Here is a 25,150-nt window from a genome sequence, read left to right on the forward strand (position 1 = left end):
CTCTAAATAGCCACAATATTGTTGGCCACGATGCTGCGCCTTAAAAGGGCGGGAATAGCCACACACTATTTCCTTAGTATGCCAGTGAATACAAACCTACCTGTCCCTCCAAACAAAATCTTCAGAGGGTTCCTAAAGCATGGAGAGGCCCATCTTTGGTCACTTGCAGGAGGGGAAAGAGATGCACAGCATGGTGTGCAAAGGGCATGGGAAAGCAACCACGGGGCAGGGGAGGAAATAGGAGGAGGAAGGTGCACTGCATGAGTAATGCTCAGTGGCCTGGTATAACAAGGAATACAGATGTTTGCAGGTTTAGAAGCCACTGAGCGTTGTACAGAGGTTGCAGCGGTTCCTTATCCCCCTTGCTTTGAATTCAGCTTCACATTACAGAATGCTCCCTCTTGTAGGGTAGGCACTGAAGCCTTTTCCAAGCACTGTTGGAAGCCCTGCCTCTCCACTCAGTACTCCAAAAGACACAGCAACGCATGCTTCTGTATGGACCTCCACTAAAAGCTGCACCCATCATCAGTGGTCCTATCTGGACCCACCATAGTTTTCTTTCTCTGGCCTGGGCTCCACAGGAAGCCCATTTGGGAATGAGTAATATTGCTGATGAAGATGGGGCATCATAATTGGAGCCCCTTATAGCAGGTATCCCAGCATCAGGAATATAATTTTAGCCTTATGTCCAAGTCTCACTTGCATTCATGCTTTGGGGGAAGTTTGTTGGCCCTTTGGCTCAAACTGGAAGGTCCTTCAATATGAACTAAAGGAAAACAAATTCCTATTAAAAGAGAGCTGCTTGGACTTCCTGTGTCAGGACCTTTTCACCCTTCTTTAGGGTGGGGTTTTCAAGGAACTCTGCAAACTTGGGTGGTCTCACTTTGTAAACCAAGTAGTTGGAGAGCTTGGCAAATCTTCCAGTGATATAGAATGAGTTTGTGGTGCTACCCTGAAACCTGCTGCCCTGTCTTCTTCTGCAGGGCCAGGATGAGAAGAGGCCCAGTTGCTGGAAGAGCCCGGTAAGTGGCTATTTAAATAAAGAATATCTGCATTTGTAGGGCTTTACTATTAGTTCATACTGCTCTGGCATCAGCTCACAGAACCCAGGTCAGCAGCTAGGAGCCCCAGCAGTCATCCTGCCATCAGTAGGTGGATTTCTGTGGGAAGACCTGACAGGCTGAAGTTGTCCCCCTCCTCATAACCAGCTCTGTAAAGTGAGCCTTGTGAACAACCCATTGCCCTGCTCTTAGAGAGATAAATTTTTAGGGGACAGGGTATTGCAGCTTTTCCTCTCATGCTTGCTGCTGTGAGACTCATAGCACTTTGGAGGCTCTCTATTGCTCATGATCGGATCCTCCCAGGTAATACAGAATGCTATAGACTGTTTCTTCTATAAGGGGTGAGAATCACAGACCTCAGGTGTCCGTGTCCCTTTTTTTTGGTAGATCCTAAGGGCGGGGGAAGCAGAGGGGAAGGCAGTAGGAAGCTCTGTGGATGCTCTAGTTACTCAGAGGTGCTTTCTGCTGGAACTCTTTGCTCTGGCTCAGTTGTCATGTTCCTGTCTCCACACAGAGCAGTGCAATGCCTCAGGGATTTTGCTTAGTTTGTGACAGGATTGCACAAGAGCTGGCACTTTGTCCACCTGAATCATGTTAAAATTCTGAGTTCTGACTTAACCACACTTATGAACAAGCTATCTGAATAAGAGATTGTGTCAGGTGGAATTTGGGTTCAGGATCTTCCACCTCGCTCTCTTGCATGACTTTATACACCTACTGTTCTGCTTGGAGCAGCTGCCATCTGAGAAGGAGTTTCCTGAAGTGTGACTCTGCAGCCTATGTGTGAGCTAGTCAATGGGGCATGGTGATGGAGACATGAATTTTGTTGGGTCTTGCCTTGAGTCTACATCCCCACCATGGTGGTTTAGGGAGATGCTATCCCACAGTCTGTGCAAGTCTCTGAAAGAGCCCTTCCCTCTAACATGATGTGGGCTTCTCTGAGAGCAAGGTTAGGTTGGGCTTCATTGTTTTCCTAATGTAACAGGCAGACACTAAGATGTAGGCCATAATGGGGGAGAGAAGGTGATTGAGGCTGCTATCTGTATTGTGCTTCCCAGAGCTGCTCTTAATGGGGGAGTGAATCTGGGGCTGGAAGCCATGGATTCTAATGCTGAACTTCGTGCTGCGCTGTATGAGAGGAAGCTCCTGTCGCTGGAGGTACGGAAGCGCAGGCAATGTCATGGCAAGATGAGAGCAGCACGGGCAAGACTGCCAGGTATCTATGGCTAGGATCCTAGATGGCAAGAGGGTAAAGCCTGGCTAACGAGGGGTGTTTGTGATTGGGTTCCCAGGGGGCAGGGCTGCAAGAGATCTAATGCAGGTCTTAGTTGACTCTTTTGGCCCTGGGAATCGTGCTCAGAAGGTAGAGATTCAGTGGTCAGCACTGATTTTTCACTCCATTCTAATTCTGAATGGCCGCCTTCTGATATGCCATTCCCTCCACAGTTCAGCTGTATATACAATGGCTGTGGGGTTAAACCTCCTCTGAAGGTGTAGTCACAGCCTTTTTCTGGGGACAAGAAACGTCTGGGAAAGCAGGGGTGTGCCTATGCTTTCCTGTCACCCTCCACAAGAGGCTGAAAGTCTGGGGTGTTCCAGGCTGGATCTCCAATATGGCACCATGTAAGGCCAGGAGGAAAGGGGCAAACTTACTCATTGGAGCTTATGTTTGAAACGGAGGCCATGTCTACACTAGCACTTTTCTATCAGCAAAACTTTTGTTGCTTAGGGGTGTGAACCCTGCCCCCCCCGAGTGACATAAGTTTTTTCCAGCATAAGCACTTGTGCACACCTCTATGTTGGTGCAACACACTCTATCAGCAGTATATTGGTGTACATGAAGTAAACAAAGGCAAGGGAATCCAAACTAACATAAGAACCAGAGATCAAGTAATGTATTAATCCTGACTTTGCCATGGAGTCAGGATATGATCCTGGACAAGTCATTTTGTCTGTTCTTACAGAGGAGGAAATGGAGAATAGTAACCTTCAGCTATCTCCTGGTGTTGGTAGGAGGGATTTATAAGCTGCTCTGAGATCCTAGGTGGAAAGCTCTAGTGAAGAAGGAAGTACAGTGGTGAAGACTTGGCTGTTAGAGAGAGTTCTTGGACTTCCAGCAGCAAAGAGTTTGGGCATAAACAAAGGGGTGATGGGTAATGAGAGTTTTTTTGTTGTTCATCACCATTGTTGATTTCCTCCTCATTTTAGGGACTTCCAAGCTAAAGGAAATGCCTCTCAAATCAGACGTAGAGAGTGAGGAAGAAGAGGAGGCACATGAGGATGAAGAAATAGAGGTAACTCAGGATGAAACTGCTGCCTCTCTTGCGGACATGCAGGTGAAATGCAAGCCAAAGCTGTCGGAGATGATGGATGCTGTCTGCCGAGAGAACGTGCTGAAGGAGCCTGAACAGAAAGCTGGAGGTGGAGGGGCAGAGCTGCTTCTCCAAGAAGTGAATCAAGAGCCTCGATTTAACTTGCTGCAGATTCTGCAGGAGAATGGGAATCTAAGGTAAGAGACTTTCTTTAAGCAGATTATTTTGGTAAGCATAGCAACTAGTATCAACGAGTACATGGAGCCCAGGGACATTCAATAAGTTAAGAACCCAACACCACCACCACCACCCCACTCCCCGCCTAGGGACAGGAAGGTGGGAGAGTCTATAACAAACATGTCTAGATTTTGCTCAACTGCAGGCTGCATTGGCATCTAGTTTACACAAAGTGGAGACAAATGCAGGAGCCTTCACCTTATCAGTCCTAGAATGTGGGACCCCTGTATTGCACACTGGGACCTAAAGTCTCCATGGGCTGTACTTTTCTTAAAACACATGGCTGTGAGCTGCACTTTAGCTACCCCAGCCTTCAAAATTCCTCTGATTTGATGCAAGGGGTCTCCTGTTGAACTGTAAACCTGTGTGTTCATTATCTCTTCTGGTTTTTCATCGTACTATATTTTTATTGTACATAAAGCCAACAAATGAAGGCTGAGAATGGAATTCCCCCTGTTCTTCCCACCTCCCATAAAAGAAAACTTCCCATTCTTGTGCTTTTGTTCTTGAAGTGAATGTTTCTAATGGCTTGTCCACATCATGAACTACTGCACAGCAAGCCAGCGAGTGAATATACAGCACACCAGCTTGCTGTGCAGTAACATCCCATTGGACACTGTTACAGCACAGTGAAAGTCCCAGAATGTGGCTTGACATACTAGTGAGCTGCACTCTGGGACTTTCAGTGCACTTGAACAGTGTCCACATGTGATGTAACTGTGCAGCAAGCTGGTTTGCTGTAGACTCACTCTGTAGCTTGCTGTGCAAACAAGCCCTAACTCTGGCAATAACCACTGAAATGCTAGATTGCAGTGTCCTGAGAGCAAGACAGAAGTGTTTTGAGGGTGATGAGGCACTGAGAGATTGGATTGTCCAGTTTTGGGAAGGGTGGGGTGGAGTGGAGTGAGCTCTGGTGCGTGGCTGGACTGTTTGCAAAAAGGGTGGGGTGGAAGGAAAGTTTGGGAACTCTCCAGCTTGTGGCCTACTAGATAGGAAGGTAATCACTCTTCTGGATAAGTGGGGGAGACAGAGTACCTGTCTGCTGGGGGGGCACATTATAAGGGATGGGTGGGAGAGTATCCCCTTGCTGAATAGGGGAGGGGGATGGGAGCATTATGGGGATAGGGATGACTATCCCTCTTCTGAATAAAAGGTATTTTCATTGTTTGTCATATATTATGCAAAATTGTCCAAGCTTGTAGAAAACAAGATTTCATTGACCCCTATGTGACCTGCCTCTTCTTTCCCAATTTAGTTTCCGTGAGGCTGGGAGGCCTCAGGAAACATCAGGAGGAATTTGGGTTGCTCTATTATCTTGTTATGGCTGAGGCATGTGCTGCTGTGGTGTCTGTAGAGGGGAAAATTTGGAAACAGGTTTTCAAAGCAGACACAGCAGTACTGAGCTCACCCACTCACACACAGGGCAGCCAAGTCCTGCTAAGAATGCAGGCTTCTGTCAAGAGTTGCTGGCAGATTCCTACTCAGCACCCAGCCCCATTGGGATTCCCCTGGAGCAGCAAAGGAGCTCCACACAGTGTAAGGCGTGCAGTGACTTCATGTGCAAGGATTGTGCTGGACTTGGCCCTGTCTGATTTTGTCACTGATGGAAAGCTTGGCTGTGGCTGAGGAGCTGAAGTCATGAAAATCTCATCCGAAAGAAACCAGGCCTGTCCCATGCAGCCCTTCTGAGAGGCAGGATGTTCCTCAGTCCTCCAGCTGGGCCTGGCCAGCCAGCTTCTCTGCCTCTCATCCTTCTAGTGGTATTGATGGGTGGTGACAATTATTGGAGATGAGTTATATACCCCACTGTGCAATCCCCAGGGGAATCACCAGTAGAGGAAGCTGTGTCTGCCCCTACTTTTGAGGCCTCTGTAGAATGCTTTTTTCTTCTGGGTCTCAAGTGCAAGACAGAGATTTCAGGAGCCAAGGTAACATTCTATCTCCAGGGCCCATTCTGAAGGGCCTCCTCTGATTCCATGTTGGGATTAAGAGCAGGTCCAAGTTTGGTGTTTTGAAACTGAGATACAGGCAAGGAGCTGTCAATGAGTTGTTCTCTAATCCTAGCAGCAAGGAATCTTAGAGACTTTATCACAAAATATTTTGATGCCCCTGGAAGGGATCTGCAACACTAGGGAGGGGGGGAAGGAGCCCCTAGGAGAGAGGCGCTGTGTAGTTACAGTGGCCTGGTATTCTGGGAGTTAATTCCTAGACAGAGTTCAAAGTCTGCTCATGGCTGGGTTAGTCCCATGTGGGGGGGAAAAGGGTTTGTTGTCTAGAAGGACAGGGAGCTCTGAGGAGCCACAGGGGTTATTCTGTGTTGTGGAGTTCATTGCAGGGCAGAGACCAAGCTTGTTTTAGTTAAAGCAAACCCCTGAGATAACCCAGTAGAGAGGGGTCAGTCTGAGCCTCCTATGAACTCATCTTCTCAAGGTCCTCCCTAGCTCTGTGACAGGGCTTTAGAAATTTGAAGGACTAATGACCAAGCAGAGGCATAACTCCAGACAGTGCATGGCATTTAAACTTCCATGGCTATCTCCCCGTATCAGCTTTAGGCTGATGCATTGGTCCATAGTGGTGCTGCTGCTATTTTATATGATTTCCATAGTACTAGAAGTATGTATCACTGCACATTGTAGATACGTGTGGGAGGGAGGCCAGGTTCCTGAGCTGAAGATCAGAGCCCCTGATGGGAGCAGGTGCTGACCTACTACATTAATGAGGGCCATATAAGTACTTAGACAGAAATAGAGAGCAGAAGGTGGAGGACCATGTCTGGCAAAGTGGGGACATACCTTGTCCTGAGTATGGGGAAGTATTTTTAAAAAAAAAAAAATCCATAAAGTATGAAGTGGGCGAGAGAGGAGCAGAGAGTCCTTGGGAGTAACTGGAGGCAGGAAGCTGGGCCCACTCAGAGCTGGAGGAGGGTTTGAAGGCTGGGCTGCAGCTGGGCGAAGTTGAGCAAAGTCTTGGGCAGTTGGCTGTCTTAACATGTGTGTTCATTAAAATGACTATAACTGTAGAGGAGTGAGAATGAAACTGTATATCCCACCCAACTTCTGTATCATCTGGTCACCGTGATTCACTTCCACAGCTCCCTTATGTGTTCGGTCAGCTGAGTGGCGTACTTTGCTCAGTGAAGCCTGGCCTGTAACTGGGGTGGATGGGGAAGAGCTCATCTTCACAAATGTTGTTCCTTTGTTTTACAGAGGTTTTATCTAGATGGTGAGAGGTCCCCTCGCTCTCCAATAAGAAGTGCAGGGCCTCCTTTAGAAGCTCTGTCATTGGGACAGAGCCTTTCAGCTTAATTTGTGATAGTTAGTGCTGTGTTCAGAATTGTCATAAAGAGACAGCACCATTGGAGCTTCAGAGTGGTCTAGGAATATTCTGCTCGGCTGGTGTGCACATGGTTGACCTCCTGACTGGCCTGCTAAGGATGTGGGAAGGGAAGGAGGGCACCCCATCCCCAGAAGTTGTCCTTGCTCAGAGTACACTGTTCCTCTGGAGCCCCTGGCCCAATCTGATGGAATGAAGGTACATTAAGAATAAATTAGGGACAAAGAAGTCCTCTTTTTCCTTATCCCCAGATGCTTTTGCATACTGGAGGACTTGACTGACAGTAATTAGGTTCATAAGTAGTCCAGATGGGGGCTGTTCGCTCTGTGGTGCTGTATATATGACCCCTGTCTTGGCTTCTACAGCAAAGTGCAGGCTCGCAGGGCTTTCTCTGCCTACCTGCATCGTGTTCAACTGCGTCTGATGAAGGAGGCCGGGGACCAGATCCACAATGCTGCCTGGGCTACTAAGGAGGATGAGCAAATGGTAAGAAGCTGTATTGGGCAAGAGGAGCCTATTGGGGAACTGTCCTGAGAGTGGAGTCCAGTTCCCACCCTCATAAAGAACAAGGTTAGAAAGCTCCTGGTTCCTGAAATTGTGCACACTTCTCCTCCACCTCTGTCCAAGAACTGGTGCCAGATTCATAACATGCAGGCCAGGTAGAGATACTGACTGACTTCCGAGTAAGATCAGCACAGACAGCTCTTAGTGAACTGGGCATAGTTGACACTCCATCCAGCTCAGCCTCCTCTTCCTTGCATTCCTACCTCTGAACGTACCTGCTGTTGAATTCCTGTTTCCTGGCAGGATTTTCTCTGAGATGTCTTGCCAGTGCCTGGATTTTCCAGTCGAATCATAAAGGGACCGGCAGCTTCTCAAAGAAACAGAATGCTTGAATGTGCTCAAGTTGAGTGGGTGGCTGGCTTAGCCTTCTTCCCATCCACACTCTTACTCTTTGCAGGTAGCTGTACCTTATATGATCTTCCCTTTCTTCTCTGCAGAGACAGAGGGGAAAAAAAAAAGTTTCTCTCTAATGCTGCTGTTGAATGTCCCTGGATTTCCTCAGACAATACAATGAAGTCTCCCTATCTGAGTCAGCCACTTTAAGGAGTTCAGCAAGCCCAGTATCACCTCTCTAACACCTGAAAGACAGCATCAGATGATATGCTGGGCTTTTTGCAAACCCAAATGGGCTCTTTCTAAAAGCAGGCTGTGGGGAAACAGCCAGTGCAGCTCGAAGATAAAACCAAGTGTCAGAAATAATCATTCGGCTCAGTGGAAAATGTTACCCCTGCTTTCCAAGTGGAAAATTGAAACTGGCTTTTTTAGATTCACTTTGTCTGCTGTGCTGTGAAAAATGTTTAAAATAACAGATCAAACCAGCCTAGTGTAATGGCAGTGAGAAGCTAGCTGTGAAATCCAATGCTCTGGCTGTGAGGCAGCTCATTTATGCACTAGCAGGGCATCTAACCAAAAACAAATCCAGAGGGGAGACAAAAAGGATTCAGAACTGAACACCCACAGCAGGCGTCTTGCCTTGGGGCCTGACTTGCTGTATTCCCTCTCCATCTGAGGTGGCATGAGGGGGTTGACATAGCGGGAGGTTGGAGTGGGTATCTGGCCAGAGGTCATACAGGGGACATGATGATGCAGGGAGCAGGAATTTGTTTCTTGACCAGAGGTTGTATCTGATCATGTGGTATGGCCAAAGAGCCCCAAGATTCTCCTCCATTGTGGTGGGGAGAAGAGGAGTGTCTTGAAGGGGTTTTGTCATATTATCCCTGGACTCCTTCTACATGATACTTTTGATGATGCTCTCAAAGTGTTTCTCCGGATAGGGAGACTCCATTATCAAAGTTGCTTGATTTTCCACATCTTCTCCTCGGCCACACTTTCCTCAGACAGATATTCCCGAAGTACTCCCATCCCTGTCCCAGTCCAGGAAGTGATGCACACTTCTTCTCCCCCTTATCTTGGGAATTTGTGGGAGTAGGTTAAAAAGCATCCACCACCACGTCCATTCTGGGATGTACTCTACCTGCTACATGCCATACCGCATCCACAGAACAGCATTTCTTCTCTACCCATCATAGGCTGATCTAGCAACCCCTGTGCTCTCCACCCCACACCTTGTACCTGCCATCTAGACTCTCTTGTTTAATGCTGTCTCCCTTGGTGGCAGGAGCTGGTGGTACGCTTTCTGAAACGAGCAGCCAGCAATCTTCAGCAGTCATTGAGGATGGTACTCCCCAGTCGACATCTGGCCCTGAATGATCGTAGGCGCATCCTGGCTCGCCAGCTGGGTGAATTCATAGTCTGTTATAACAAGGTGAGTGGCTTCATCTCAAATTCCTCTTCCTAGGGCAGCTGAATCCACTTGGATTCAGATGAGTGCATAATCCAGATCAGTTCCAGAGCTTCCTTGTTTCTGTTACTTCTACGCAGAGTGGGATGTGTAACCCAACAACCCAGTGCCAAACCCCACCTCCCCTCCATCCTCTACAGCAGCAGCCCCTTGATTTTCTAATTCGTTGAACATTTAAGGACAACCAATTCCTTGGGGGTCACCCAGACACAGATAGACAGATGTCTACCAGATTATTTAGGACTTCTAAAACTCATGAACCCTTGGAAATGTTTATGGCTTAAATGAAGATTTTTTTGTATGTAAACTCTGCATACATTTATCATGAGGCAGAGCTGTTCATGACTGGGTTTCTGACATTTTCCTCTAAAGTGTCTGTCATTGGCCACTATCAAAGAAGAGACACTAGTCTCGGCAGATTATTGGTCTGATCTAATATTCAAGTTCCTATACCTCACTGTGGTTGCATGTTCAATCATGGTAATTGTCTATGGAAATTACCAGATGACACTGTTACTGCAATTGTATGTGTAGCACAGTAACTAGGTGCTCAACTGCACATGCAACTTTCTGACATAACTCCATATAAATCTAGGCTATATACGTACTGCATTGACTTGTGAGAAACTCAAGATGACAAAACTATTTACATTTCTAATAAAATAAACTCCTGTCTGTAGACATCAGGAAAGAGAAATACCCGGTAAAGAAACATGTAACTGACTCAGCTTTTTCTGTAGAGTACCTCAGTCTCTAGTGCATTATTGTGGTGCCCCTGCAGAGAACAGCTTTGAGATGCAAATATATTAAATATTTTTTTCCATCAGCTTAATACACAATTTTTCTCTTTTCAGTATAATAGTCTGTATGATCTCTGGCAGGAAGGGGTTATAAAAGTCCCTCTGACATGCTTCGCCTCTGCAGATGCAACCAACCCCATTCTCAGCACTGTGCTTTCTTGCTAATTTATGTTTTATTTCCTTTTGGGGTCTATCTTCTCCACCCACTTAACTGAGAGAAGTTAAAATAGTAACCCTGTCTGAGGGGTTGCTGTGCATGGTGCCTCGGCAGCACACCCAGTTCCCACTGGTTAGGGGAGAATATCCACTCACAGTAGTTTGTGTCTGAACTGACATCTGGCAACTTGACCTGTCAGAGCAAAGTAGGGAGTGAACCAAATCAGCTCCTGGGTATGTCCTGTTTGCTTAGTGCTCCACTTTAGTTGCATCTGTGCCTTGCGCCTTTGATCAGAGATTTCTGGTAGCAGTGTCCGTTCAGCTCATGCTGTGCCCTACACATCCTCATGCCCTGTACCAAGGCTATATAGGGCTGCATGGGCGAACTGATATTAGTTCTTTTTGAACTGCCTTTGGCCAGAGACTGAGTCTAGCAGTGTGCCTCATTGCTGTGTGCCTGTTCCTGCTTGTATTTGTGCTTTATCTTTTATAGTTAGGTCTCAATAGTAATAGATTTAGTACCTTATAGTTGGAACATTTTCCCCCTTTTTTCCCTTTCTTAAAAACAATACATTTCCCCTCCCAACCCCCCATTGATGGACTTGAACAAATTTTCTTGTGCAGGGATGCTGGGCTCTAAAAGGTGCCTCTCTTGTTGAGAAGCAATCAGAGTTAGTGGTGGACATTCCCAATGCGTTTATTGGTTGGGAGATTCTCGTATTCCCAGCAGTGTAAGATTTGGTCTCCTTTTAAAGGAAGACCCAGAGTAACGGGGAAATAAAGTATAGGCTCTTAATGGTGAAGCAAGCCTTGAGACCAGATGCTGACGTGGTGGTAGAAAATGCTGCATATAGGGACTCTCCACTTCTGTCAGTGTCCCATAGTCAAGATCACGGTCACCAAAAGGAAGACAGCATTGAAAACCCAGTCTCCACAGATATCCATGAGTGAGGTACCAATAACTGCACTGCCAGTCCGAGAGCTTCTCACTCAAAGTATAAGGAAAAGGATTAAAAGGAGCAGAATAGAGAGTTCTTCATCAAAGCAGTTTTGGTCACTGGAGACCTCAGACCCCAAGAGGAGTGCTGGTGATGCTCCAAGTACTTCAGGAACCATGAAGCATGCTAATACTTCAACTAAGACCCATACCACAGTGGTAAAGGGGTCGGTACTGAATGCCGTTACTACCAAGAGATTGGCTTCAATGAAATCCTAAACCCCCTTGATACCAACAACATCATTAGTGTCTGCAGTATCATTAGTGCCAATACCAAATTCTGTTGTGCTCCTGGAACTGCAGAAATTTCAGTCCCACAAGAGTTTTTGGTACCTAGTTAGCAGGGATCCTAGAAATCCATTTGCCACGGAAAAATGCAGAATTTGTGTTTTTTACAGAGAATCTTTAGTTTTTACATTTTGTGAAAAAATAAAAACACATAACTAAATTTTACTGAAAGTACCATATCACTTATTCAGTTAAATGCAACCTCCCCCTCTTGTGGTTGATTTTTGAATGCGCTTTAAATTGACAGTGGACCACCATTTATCCGATCTAATTGGGACTGAGGCCAGATTTCCAATTCTCCTAATTATCTAAATTTTTGATTATTCAAAGAGCTTTTTATCTCTTATTTTAAGATGGTGGCTCAAGTGGTTAGCCTGGGCGGCTGGTGGTTCGGTTAATATGGAGAGCTGGATAATGGAGGTTCAGATAAATGGGGTTCTACTGTATATTGTGGCTAGGAAAACTAAAGTTCAGCATTTCATTTTAATCATGGAAACGCGTGGATTTTCATGTTTTTTTTGTTTTGTTTTTGTTTTTGTTTTTTTTATCCATTGAAAAATAGAGTCCCTGCTAATGAGCCTGAGTCTCTGCTCTTTGCAACCTCTGGACATTTTTCAGTTCTGGGGTCAGCTGGGTCACCAACTGCTCATGTTTCCATGAGACCTACCTCTTTTCCATCTTCCACTGTCCCTGAGGAGGAATTGCTACCTCTGATACAGTATGTTGATAAGCATTCTGACTCAGACTCTGAACTTTCAGTTCAAGGTTCTCCAATTTATTCCAGATGTTATTCCCCATTGCAGATGCAACAAAGGCAGGGCACCAGACCCCTACCTACCAATGTTCGGGATGACTAGCGTTGGATACCTCCCACCATGCCTTATGGTCTCCCTTATTAGCCTGGCTGGGATTCATGGACAATGTACTGCCAGCAGTGTCAAGGGACTGTAGCTCAGTCTCTCAGAGCACACAGAAGACCTTATTCACCGGTACTGTCCATCCTTCCTCCCCATTCTGAGCCCGAGGAGACCTTTGAGGAGGAAGAGGCAAAGGTGAACAAAGAGGTTGCACCCATTACAAACATCTCATCATTGTCACCTGATAAGCTATTTCAATACCATAATAAGGGAGGGTCAGCTCTTAGCAATATCTTCACTGCAGCCTTTGCTCAATGCTGCGGACACTGCAGGTAGGTCTGTTTCCACCGCAGTAGTAATGAGGTGAGCATCCTGGTTTCATTTGTTTGGGTTTCTGTAGGAAGTACAGTCGACCATGGAGGATTAATCTTCGATGACCAGAAGTTTTGCACATATCCTGAAGGACTTTAGAGCCACATTTAGGTCTTTGATGATATACACATCTGCAAGTAAGATAGTTTAGCAGGTCTCAGTCGACACAAAGATTCAACCCTGCTCAATTTTCCAGGACCTCCAGCTGAGGTTTTCAAAGAAAAAGCCTGCAACTACCTCATCCCAGTCTTAAATATCATCCAAATGCCAGTTTTGATGGTTTGGTCATGAGTCCAGACTACCCAGTGACCAGTTCTCTCAGCTGCATGACAACCCCCCTCTTTCTTAATTTGGACACCATCTCTCTATTTCATCAAGCATGGGCGGCTATAACATTGGACAAATAGGTATTACAGTCCATTACTTCAAGTTATGCGATCCAATTTACTGCCATCACGTCCTTCCAACCCCCTTCCCTGTCCCTCTTCAGAGATCCTCTCACAATCAGTTGCTGGCACAGGAGACTCCCAAGTTTAGGAACCATAGAACCAGCCCCACTTCTAAACAGGGAAAAGGGTTCTATTCAAGATATTTTCTGATACCCACAAAGAACGGAGGTTGGAGGCAGATACTAGATCTCAGACAACTGAACAAGCATGTCAGATATCTGAAATTCAGGATTGTGTCCCTAGCAGCTGCTATTCCCTCCCTAGATTTAGGGTACTGGTTTGTGACCCTTAGTCTCAAAGATGCCTACTTTCATGTTGTGATTTATTCCTCTCATAAAAGATTTCTTCATTTCACATTCAACCACAATCATTACAAGTACTAGGTCCTACTCTTTGACTTGACATCCACCCGAAGGATGTACTCACAAATTATGGTAGCTGCCTACTTCCATTGTTTAGGAGGACTGGCTCCTCAAGGGGTGGTCTTATCAGGAGGTTTGGTCAGCAGTTCAAACAATAACTTTATTATTCCAAAGTCTAGGCCTGCAGATAAATCTTGAGAAATCAATCTTGACTCCTCCGCAATGAATTCTCTTTATTGGAGCATTTCTGGATTCGATAATAGGTAGAGCTTATTTCCCTCTCAACAGATTCCTTTCTCTGAAGGACCTTATACAAAGAGTGCAGCTCAGGTCTCAAGTTCCAAAAAGAACATGTCTGCAACTGCTGGGACACATGGCAGCTTGTGTTTTTGTGACGCAAAATGCCATGGTTTATCTTTGATGTCAGGGGTGGCTCAGGACAATTTATTACCCAACAATCAGTCTTCTTGTAGTCCAAGGCAAATAGTCACAACAGGAACAGCGCTTGTATGTCAATCTGTTGGAGTTAAGAGTTCAGAAATGCTTCCCTCCACTTTCTTCCCCCTACTTTAAAAACAAGTCCATCAAGATCTTGACAGACAACATAGCGCACGTGTTTTATTAATCATCAGGGTTAAGCACGTTCCCCACTCACTCTGCAGTGAAACGATAAAGCTTTGGAACTGCTGCATAGCCAATCAGGTAGTCATATCAGTTTCTTATCTCCCAGTTAAACAAAACACTATCATCAACACCCTCAGCAGACATTTCTCCCTAAATTACTAATGGGAATTGGAATCTTGAGTCCTCCACAATTTTCCTAGCTTGGGGATATCCAGAAGTCAACCCCTTTGCCATAGCAGCCAACACAAAGTGCAGGAAATTCTGTTTCAGAGGGGCTCTCAATTCTCAATCTCTAGGTGACATATTTTCCTCATTACGTGGACAAATGGTCTTTTTTTATGCATAGCCTTCAACTGCGTTGCTCTTAAAGATCTGTGTCAAGATCAGACAGGACCAAGCCAAAGTCATTTTGATTGCACCAACTTGGCCAAGACTAGTTTAGTTTCCTTACCTCATCAAACTTACTTCCCATCCTCTATGGTGGCTCCCCATCAAACCTTAACTGTTCTCAGGATGTTGGTCAGACACTTCACCCCAAAGTGAATGTTCTGCAACTGCAAGTTTAGTTCCCCAGTGGTTCTTGGGACTAGACTGCCTTTTTCATATGAAGTAAAAAATACACTTTTAAATAGTAGAATGGAATCTACGAGACGTATTTACCTTCAGAAATGGAGTTCCATCAAGATACATTTAGCAGCAATAACAGCTTTACATGTGCCAGTAGAAGGTTTCTTGGTATTCATTCGTTTTACCACAGTGAGATTCCTAAATCTTTTTCCATAGATTAGAGCATCTACACTGCTTTGGGATCTCAGTCTGGTTCTTAACCATCTCATGAAACAGCCAATGGCTCAAAGGGCTATGTGTTCACTGCTACATTTGTCTATGAAGACAGCCTTTTTGGTGGCCACTTCTGCTTGAATGTTTGGGGAAATGGGGGCTCTAATGGCAGACCCTCCTTTTACTTTGTTCTCCAAGGAGAAGGTATCTTTACAACCCCACCCAAATTTTTTACTTAAGGTGTCTTCTAACTTTCACATCTACCAAATTATGCACCTTTCATATTTTTTTTTTTTTTCCCAAAGCCACATCCATCTACACAGGAGTCTTCCCTTCATACACAGATGTTAAGAGGGCACTAGCCTTTTAATTGGACAAAACTAGGGCATTCATGAGGATCCCTAGACTCTTTATTTCTATTGTATTTAGGTGCTCCCCTCGACCTATCTTCAGTCAAATGGATCTCTGGATGCTTTGTTGCCTGTTACAGTTTCACTGAGATTACACCTCCCCTAAGAGTGGCCATGCACTCTGAGATTACAGTCTACATCTGTAGCCCTACTCAAACATTCTGCAGAGCTGCAACATGGTCCTCGGTCCAACCATTTGCCAACCATTGTGCCTTAGTGCATGCTTCAAGATCAGGTGCAGTTTTTTCTTCAGTGATGAACTCTTCCAAAACTCCCATGTCCTTAAAGTGTTACTGCAAGGGAGTCACCTAAAGTGGAGCACCCACAGGGACACTACTATTGAAGAAGGAGGAGAGGTTACTCATTTTGTACAGTAACTGGAGTTCTTTGAGATATGTGTCCCTGTGTGTGCTCCACTACCTGCCCTCCTCCCCTCTGCTTTGGAGCTGCCTCTGTGGGCTTTGCAGTAGAGAGAGAACAGAGGGAGGTTTGTCTGCACAGCCCTATGAGCCTCGGTACGTGGCACAAGGATGTGTAGGGCACATGAGCAACCCGAATGGGCACTGCTGCCAAAAATCTTCAATCAAAGGTACAAGGGTGCATGCACACCTAAAGTGGAGCACCCACAGCAGCGTGCATCTCGAGGAATTCCAGTTACTGCACCAAGGTGAGTAACCTCTCATTTTAAGCTACTGAGAGACTGTTTTGGCTACATAGTTTTTCAGGTTTGGTCCCAATATATAAACCCCCCTCTCTCTCACTGAAACATGCCAAGAGACAAATCTAGAGGTGAGTTCTCGGGGTGGAGGAGTCTCCTGTAGACCCACTTGATTAAGCCCCTTCAGTATAATTTTGTTCTTGCTTTCCCCCTGCCATGCTTTAGTTGGGGATAAGTAGGTTGGAACAAAAACTGCTAGGAGGAATCCTCCAGTAGGGGCAGGAGCAGCAGAAATGGAGGGAACCCAGAGTTAGCAAAGGAGGACACCCTCTGCCCGCATGTCTTAATAAGGAGGTGGCATCTATAGCAAAAGCACTCACTTGATCAGGCTAGTTGGGGCTGTTCAGCATATCACTTTTAATAATGTGTGTAGAGTGAAGAGATTAACATGTGTCTGTTTCTGGGAGCCCTCTGCAATTACAGGTTCTGCAGCTTGTCCAAACCAGTACTGCTGGAAGGCAAGCACATATACAGAGTGAAATGCACTATCAATTTGGCTGTTATGGAATTGGGCAATACCCTTGTTTTATATAGCATGAAATTGCTCTGAAATCCCTTCCCTTTGGGCAATACCTGTGTCCCAGCACTTGGTATTGGGGTGCATAGAGAGGTAGAGTGACTGATAGATAACTAATATGCTTAATTGCAGGAAACTGAGCAGATGGTTCAGACAAGATCAAAAAGGAAACGGGAAGAAGAGGAAGAGGAGGGTGTGAATGCTGAAGGTTTTCAGGACTTTGTTACTAAGGCAAGGTAGGAATGGACTTTTACCCCTTGTAATAAAGTAGCACATTGCATCTCTTCTGCTCTTGTACTGCCCCATCCTACCTCCCAAACTGCTACTGTGTCATCAGTATCTGCAGCATAGGGTGTGTTTTGGATGTTTTTGCTATTAGACCCAAAGGACAGTATGGGCTCCATACAGGCCCCTGTAAATGTTCATAGTCTGCAATATCCACTCTCTATCACACTGGAGCAAATGCAGTCACACCTTGGAAGGAAAACAAGGCCAGGGCTGCTGCGGAGATTGACCTGATTTTTGGTGGTTAAGCTTCCATCATGGCTTTGCTTCTCAAATTCCTGTCTTCACAAGCACTTCCCACCCTTGCCCTCTTTCCTGAATTCCAGGTACCATCTAGGACTATGCTTCCTAAGACATGGAGGGAGGAGAAGCACACTCCTTGCTATGACCATGGCTTCTTTCTCTTTCTGCTAAAACAATTAACTGTGAGCGGTTCATTAATGTTAAAGGACCAGCACTCTGCAGTTTTGTCAGTTCCAGATTTGACCTGCCTTAAACTTGCTAGAATCTGGTAGGAAATGTGTATTACATACAAGGTAAATCCTCAATGTGAGTTGGGGTGGTATGAAAAACAATATTATGCAATATTACATCCATGTGATTATATTCAGTTGTTCTTGAAGACCGCCAATGATGAGGAATTTCTTCTCCAAGGCCTCTCAGGCCCTCTGGGAAAATCTTATACCGGCTCCTTTTCTTTGTTCCTTATTTAACCTATGGATGATGTGATCATATTGACAGACTGCTTACAACTTCATGGGGGCCAGGCGCTACAGAGGGGAACACTTCTCAATTGACTCTTAACACATGCTTCTAAGAGAGCTAAGACACAATCTCCTCCTCCTTTGTTACAACCAGTTGTGAAACTTTTCTCTCCTTCATGTCTGACCAACATTGACAGTGATTGGATGAGGAGAAAGCAGGGGTGATGCCAGCTAGACCTCTGCTACTCATCCGGAAACTTCAGTATCTTCTCCATCTCCTGATGATATCATGATGACTGCATCTGTTTTACTTTCTGATGACAATAGTTTGTTTCAAGAGTTGCCGATTTGGATGGTAGACTCTTTAGAGTAGGAGATGACTGTGGTCCAAGGAAACATTCATCACCATAGTGCAGAGGAAGAGAAGTGGCTCAGAATATCCGGCTGACCTTAGCATCTATTTTGCTGTTAACAAGCAATCTGTCGTCTTGGTCCTGGTCCCATAGCAGGGATTCTCATTTCTTCATACCAGGCTTTTGGTTCTCTGATGGTCTTTGTGGGCAGTAAAAACACTGACTCTCTGGAGTTGATCAGTCTGCAGTCTACTCCATTGGACAGGGATACTAAGAAGACTGATGTCTTGGGCAGAAATGTGTACTCTTTAGGAATATTGGGAGTCCATGTTGCAGTTACCAGGCATTTGTGGCCAGATATTACCTCCAGCTTGGAATTGGATACTACTTTTGCTGGGACCATCTGCCTGAGGTTCAAAAGAAGGTGGCAAAAGACATTGCTGCTGAGAGTTGAACAGTTTCTAGACATGTTCTCTCTGCTTCATATGATGCATCAGGTACGTTTGAAAACTATATGGTGTCGGACATTACTGTGCGTGGGTACTTCTGGTTTAAATAATCTGGTCTGTTTCCAGCAGTTCAACCATCCCTTTTGATAGTGAGTGCTTGTTCTGCAACATAATCGGAGAGACCCTGGAGAAGATGGAATCTAAGAGTTACCACTTGTTAACTAGGGTTTATCCAACTGCCCCTTCACAACCTTGGTACCATGATGTGATCCTTTATTTATGTATGTATTTGTTTTATTTAAATGTATATGCATGCTCAGAGTGCCTAGTCATAGGCTTTTGACACCCTTGACACAACTTAAAAATACAACAAAATTAATATCAGGTCATCATTGTTCAGTACAACTCACTGAAACCCACTACCAACAAACCAGGCAACCCAAAGGCTTAAGTCACCCTTCCATCCAACAGTTCCTCACCCTTACATATTCCTACCCTTCAAATGCCTGAGAGAAAAAAATGAGCTTTGCAGTATGCCCTGAAGGTAGAAAGACTTGTCTGAATAGGTGCTGCTTTTGCCAAAGCTCCATGACACCAGGAGCACATTCCGTAAGTGTGCATATGCAAAGAATTGTGACTGCTGGCAATTAATTTACTTTACTTTGCTGGACTGTCATGTTGTGACTGTTACTGGCAGTTACCCTCTGCTGGCTTGCTTACCCTGTGTGCAATTATCACATTCCGGGGTACAATCCAGACCAGTGAGGGTTTGTCACTGTCTGCCCTGCAATTTTGGTGCCTCAGAGTGCTTTGCTGTTGTGTCCCAACCTGGACTGCTCACAAAGAGCCAAACAGCTTGCAGGTCACACCCTGAGTGGCTGTATATAGTTGGTCCAGCAACTCTGACCCCAGCAGCCAGTCAGCAACCCACCAGTCACACTTTGGCTTCCAGGAGCCTTGGTTACTACCTGCAGGGTGACCCCAACACATTCCCAGTCCCAAATTTTCCCCAAAACATGTGTTCTTCATTGTCCAGTCCTCTCCTGGACAGCTCAGATGTTAGAGGTCTGTTGCCCCTGTAAGGGGTCAATGTGCAACAGTTTGCTACTTTAACTGGAGTTACCCAAACAGTTCACTTTATACACAGTACTAGGTTAGTTTTGATTAAAAAATAAAACAAGTTTATTTAACTACAAAGAGAGATTTTTAAGGGAGTACAAGTATTAAAGTCAAAAATAGTAACAAGAGAAATAAAGATAAAATGCTTTCTAGTAGCTAAAACTTAACAAACTGGACTTGGTTCAGGGCAAAATCCTTACCATATGCTCCCAGCAACATTTCTGACCAAAATTCCAAAACAGGATCATCCCACAAAATCAAAGGCCTGGTTCCTTTGTCGTCTTAGGTGAAAGAGAGGGAGAGAAAGAAAGAAAGCGATGCTGGGGTGGTTTTTGCCCCTCCCTTTTATAGTCCAGCCACCCTTTGAAATGCATTTTTCTGAGGGTTATACCTAGATAAAGTTCATTCCTGCTGTGAGGACAGAGGTATGGAATCTTGTGATGAGAGGTTCCATGTTGTCGCTGGCTAAAATGCAGATCAATCTGTTCCTGCCACACTGGGTTTCCAAAGAATGGCCACTTGACAGGTGATCGCCAATCAACTTTGACACCTGACTAGAGGCATTAGCTTGTCCTTTGTCTTTTAGGAACAGGTTTACACCCTCCCCAAACAGGTCTGGTAAACACATTGCAGTCATAATTTCAGCTTGTGTTCATAATTGTACATATAGTGTTCCTATACACGTTTCACCATGATATTATTACATTATAGACCAGAGCATGTTCCAGTTCCAGGCATTCCTTCCCTAGAAGGCTGAGGAGATCAATTATTCCTCTGGCTTGTTCCTCTTCAGCCTCATGATCTGTTTCCATTGGCCAAACTGGACAGTCCCTACGTAAAAGAATAAATGGATCCAAATCAGACATTAGGAACAATAACACACAAAAGCCAGTGGGAGAACACTTCAGTCTTCCTGGACATTCTATAACAGATTTGAAAGTAGCTATACTTGAACAAAAAAAACTTCAGAAACAGACTTAAAAGAGAAACAGCAGAACTAAAATTAATTTGCAAATTTAACACCATTAATTTGGGCTGGAATAGAGACTGGGAGTGGCTGGCTCATTACAGAAGCAGCTTTGCCTCTCCTAGAATTGACACCTCCTCATCTATTATTGGGAGTGGACTACATCCACCCTGATCGAATTGGTCCTGTCAGCACTGGTTCTCCACTTGTGAGGTAACTCCCTTCTCTTCATGTGTCAGTATATTTATGTCTGCATCTGTAACTTTCACTCCATGCATCTGAAGAAGTGAGGTTTTTACCCACGAAAGCTTATGCTTAAATAAATCTATTAGTCTTTAAGGTGCCACCGGACTCCTTGTTGTTTTTGTGGATACAGACTAACACGGCTACCCCTGATACTTGATTCCATTGTGACTGTCATGCAATGGCAGAAGCTCCTGGAATCCTCACTTAGGCCCTTTCTTTTCCTCTCTGTCTCAGTGAGAGTGACCTGGAGGAGGTGCTGACATTTTACACACACAAGAATAAGTCAGCAAGTGTCTTTCTGGGAACAAACCCCAGGACCACGAAGCCTAGCAGTAGCATCAACCAGTCAGAAAACAGGGCCCAAGGAGGTAAGTGTATTGTGCAGTACTGAGTCGGAGAGCTTATAAGAAACAAGAGTTGGCCATGGTGACCTAGTATAGAGTTGGGAAGAATGTAGAACCCTAAAGGGGCATTATCTAAGTATAAGTAGGAAGCCCAATAAAGATATGGGGAGCCTGTGGGTGACAAGTGTGACACAGTTGTGCATAGGGTAAGGGTGCAGAGCCCAGAGCGGTTGGGTCTGATAGCTGAGTGATTAGTGATCCCAACATAAGGAAGTGGTAGGTTTCTAGCTTGCAGTCTGCATTAGCTAATGCTATGAATCAAGCCAACAGACCGTGATGATAGAAAAGGGGAGGGGGGTAGGCTACAATAAATATTGTAAAGAATCCAGGGTCTCTGCAATATTCAAACTCTGCAGTCCATTTCTCATGGTACAAGCAGCTTAAATTGTCCTGCTTCCTGACTTTCAAAACTCATTTAAGATCTTCCTGAGATGGTGGAAGAAGTGAAAAGGAATCCGCCCCAACATTCAGTGGCAGACTCAAGTGGAGAAGGAGAGCTGAGAGGCTACAAGCCCAAAGAAGCCAGGCCATCCTGTAAGTGAACCCATCCAAACCAGGGCAGAGTTAGCTCTCCAGCAAATGACTGAGGTAGAAGCCATACTTGATTAGTAGATTTTAGAACTATCTTGAGAAATTACAGTGGTCAGAATCTAGATGCAGAACAAGCTGAGAGAATCCTAGCCCCAGCTATGGGGGAAGATTACTGAGCAAAGGAAAAAACTGTCTTTTGTGGTAAAAGGGCTCTGCAAGATATTTTGAGCTTGGGGAAAGGATATGTCTGAATCAGAGCTTGGTTCTTGCCAGCCCTTGCTGGTGGTTGAGTTTTTTTTTTTTTTTTTCTTGGCTTCATCAGGCCAATAAGCACAGGCCCCTTGGCCATATTGCTGTTGTCTTTGGGGTTCTGGAAAGCTGCTAAGCTTATGAAACATTCTGATTGGCTTGTTTGTATTGTTTTAACAGGGCCCCCGTCTTCCACAGAAGATGAGTCAAAATTACTCCGGCGCGACCACCCTCGTGCTTCCTCCTCTGTTTCTGGTGCCATGCTCCAGAGAAGCATCAGTTCCCAGTTGTCATCTCATGCCACATCCTCTAAAAACATACAGGTGCCTGGTCACCACTCCTCCCTGGCTTCTGTAGCTGGTCCCAAACTGACTCAGTCCCCACCCTCCCCACCTTCTTTCCAGAGCCAGAGTACAATCCCTGACAACTGGTCTGTTTCCACAAACCCAGTGTCCCACCAGACGTCTAACCATGCAGGGTTGCATCGTTGTCGGTCTGGAAGCTACACCATTGGGCCCTTCTCGTCATTTCAAAGTGCTACTCAGATCTACAGCCAAAGACTGTCCCGACCATCCTCTGCTAAAGCAGGTGAGTGTGCTGGCCAGTGAGGATGTGAGAAAATGTCATCTTTATCAGTCAAGTTTCCTCCTAGAATTGGAGAATTCTTCATACTGTCCAAGCTGGGCTTCTGTCCCTATGGCTGCAATGATCAATCTCAAATTTGCTAATCCAGTTGCCATGAAGAGTAGAGCAGAGGCAGTGTAATAACCCCTAAGGCTGCTTGGTCAGGGCGAAGTGTACATAGCCTTTACCTGCTCTGCGATAGCCAGAAATGTTTAATTTTCAGAGTTGTGAATCTAGCTCCTTTCATCAGCACTAAATTCCTTTTTGGGATTAAAGCAGCCTCTCCCTACTAATGCCTGTTTTCTGTGCTGATAAATGGGGAATTGAACTGGTTCAGTCAGTGTGGAATGAAAGGGTCTTGCCTGAATGGCAGAGGTGGGAAATGATGTGAGAAGGGGTAGTTGTGCCCAACTGAAACAGCATTGACACATGATGGTCTGTTATTGTTACAGTTTCAGGGCAGTTTCAGTAGTATAAAAGTCCTCTATGTGGCTATGCAGGGTTCTTGTTGCTGGGAATTGCTATCTGTTCTGCAGGAGACTCATCCAGTAGAAGTGGCAGTTAAACACAGATTTAGAAAATGGTCAAGGCCTCCAAGTAAAATCTGAATGGGTCAGTGTTTAAGGGAATGTGAATAACAATATAACTTCATATTTCCCTAGGCCCTTTCATCTTGGCATACCTCAAAACATCTTACAAATGACATGTAGGGATTTTTCATTCTACATTGAAGCACAGACATCTATAGGGTGGAAAGAGGTTGAGCAATGCTACTCAACAGAATAAGATAGCTGAAGAGAAAAAGAGAGCATATCCATCAAAAACTGATGGAGGCAGAGATTTAGGGAGGCAGAATGTAACCTATATTGAAATTTGGTTAGCACATCCACGCTACCATCTCTACTCTTGAGGAAAATGCCATATGTTCTTTATAAATTTGCTTAGTAAGTAAATTAAAGCCACTTTTAAGTCTGAATGAGTGTGTTCACACAGGGGTTTAATGCAGTTTAAGTAATCCACTTTAAATTCACAGCTTTTCTTAATTCAGATCAATGTTCCTGAGTGTGCCCACGTATACAAGCTTTTAACTGTGAGTGGGTTTCCCTCTGCAGTAACCCTGAAGATCTGGGTTTGAAGTGGACAGCAAACTGTCACATGTTCACTGAGACTACTTTATACAATGTGGTGAGCTTTCTGGCATTAAAATAAACCTGATGCACCTGCTCAGTAGCTTATTTAAAGGGATCCATTTGCTTTTAAGCAAAGCCATTGTAGCTTTTATATGAAAAATACCAGACATGCCTTTCATCCCATAGGCAGATTCCATGCTCTTTTGGTGAGGACATCCTGTGTATAGTGCCTGCTAGGGGTGTCTCGTAGAGAGGATCAGGGTGTATACCTGCTACCTCTGGAATCCTGAAACTAAATAAAATTGTCTGAATGATCTACTTTCTGGAATTCAGAGAAGCCTAGAAACCAGAGCTGATAAAATCCCATTAGGTGCCTTCCGAGGAGACAATGCAGATTATTTCCTACTATGCATTTACCACTGTTTTTGTCTGGTCTAGTTTTAAAAGTTCCTAGTGCTGGGGCCATGGGAGGTGATTTGAGAGACTCGCTTCCAGGAAAGGTTTCCCAATAATTCAGCCAAAAATTTACCCTTTTAACTTCATCCCATTGCGCTTAGTTTTACTTTGTTTTACCTCTCTCTAAATAATTCTTCTCCTCTCCTGGTATTCATAGACATTAAGTACTTGAAGACTGTTACCATGTTCCGCTTCTGTTATCTTTCCTCATAACCCAGTCTCTCAAGCTCCCTGATCATTTTTGTAGCTATTCTCTAAATTCCCACCAATTTGTCAGCAGCTTTCTAGAAATGGTGTAGTGTCCCAGATCAGATCATATTAAAGAAGGGAAAGACCACAATTCTCTGATCTGTGATGTGATGCCACTGTTTGTGCAGCCGCAAACTGTACTGACCTATTTTACAACCCTATCACATTAGACTCCTTTTCAATTTGCTGCCCACTCTCCTCACTCTCTCTCATCTGTTCCTGCTTCATAAGTTTTTTTTCCTTCCCTAGAGTATCTGGCTTCTGTGTTATCTTCCCAGATGTATTACCTGCATCTTTTTCAAATAAAATCTCATTTTGTTACTTCCTGCCCATGTTTCTGATCTCTCTAGGCCCCTTCATTTTATTTCTTTGTCCTTATTGGTGTTTACAGCTTCTCCTAATTCACCTATGAATCTCATCAATCTTCCCATCTTCCCAATCATTAATAAAAATATTTAAATCCAGATCCAACACTATCAACCTGCCAAGACACCTCCCCAGCCTCATTCCTTTGCTGTCTATCATAATCTTCTGTTTATGACCCTCCAACCATTTTTCAATCTATGAATGTCTTCTAATTATATTTCTATATTGATTTTGTTCTTCATAAGAAGGTTGTAATGTCTGTGTTCTACCTGTTTCAGAGTAGCAGCCATGTTAGTCTGTATTCGCAAAAAGAAAAGGAGTACTTGTGGCACCTTAGAGACTAACAAATTTATATGAGCATAAGCTTTCATGAGCTACAG

General features: G+C 44.8%; 1 protein-coding gene across 22 annotated transcripts in view; it reads left to right on the plus strand.

Annotated features, from left to right (window-relative positions):
- TTLL5 (tubulin tyrosine ligase like 5) overlaps positions 1 to 25,150 on the plus strand; it is a 224,711-nt gene that overhangs the window by 68,298 nt on the left and 131,263 nt on the right. For 17 of the 22 annotated variants that reach the window (XR_006281938.1, XM_043516209.1, XM_043516194.1 and 14 more), the window contains 9 exons: positions 984 to 1,022; positions 2,120 to 2,277; positions 3,270 to 3,570; positions 7,309 to 7,429; positions 9,126 to 9,272; positions 16,771 to 16,874; positions 20,996 to 21,129; positions 21,586 to 21,699; positions 22,126 to 22,533. Coding sequence is in view for 21 of the 22 variants with exons in the window: in XM_043516209.1 (XP_043372144.1) it covers positions 984 to 1,022; positions 2,120 to 2,277; positions 3,270 to 3,570; positions 7,309 to 7,429; positions 9,126 to 9,272; positions 16,771 to 16,874; positions 20,996 to 21,129; positions 21,586 to 21,699; positions 22,126 to 22,533 (1,526 nt within the window). In the remaining variant the exon portion in view is untranslated. The remainder of the gene's footprint in view (positions 1 to 983; positions 1,023 to 2,119; positions 2,278 to 3,269; positions 3,571 to 7,308; positions 7,430 to 9,125; positions 9,273 to 16,770; positions 16,875 to 20,995; positions 21,130 to 21,585; positions 21,700 to 22,125; positions 22,534 to 25,150) is intronic. The other 5 variants (XM_043516204.1, XM_043516197.1, XM_043516205.1 and 2 more) reach the window with 2 other exon arrangements.

This window comes from Dermochelys coriacea, chromosome 6 (genome assembly GCF_009764565.3).
Source record: "Dermochelys coriacea isolate rDerCor1 chromosome 6, rDerCor1.pri.v4, whole genome shotgun sequence".
NCBI classification, from domain to species: domain Eukaryota; kingdom Metazoa; phylum Chordata; order Testudines; family Dermochelyidae; genus Dermochelys; species Dermochelys coriacea.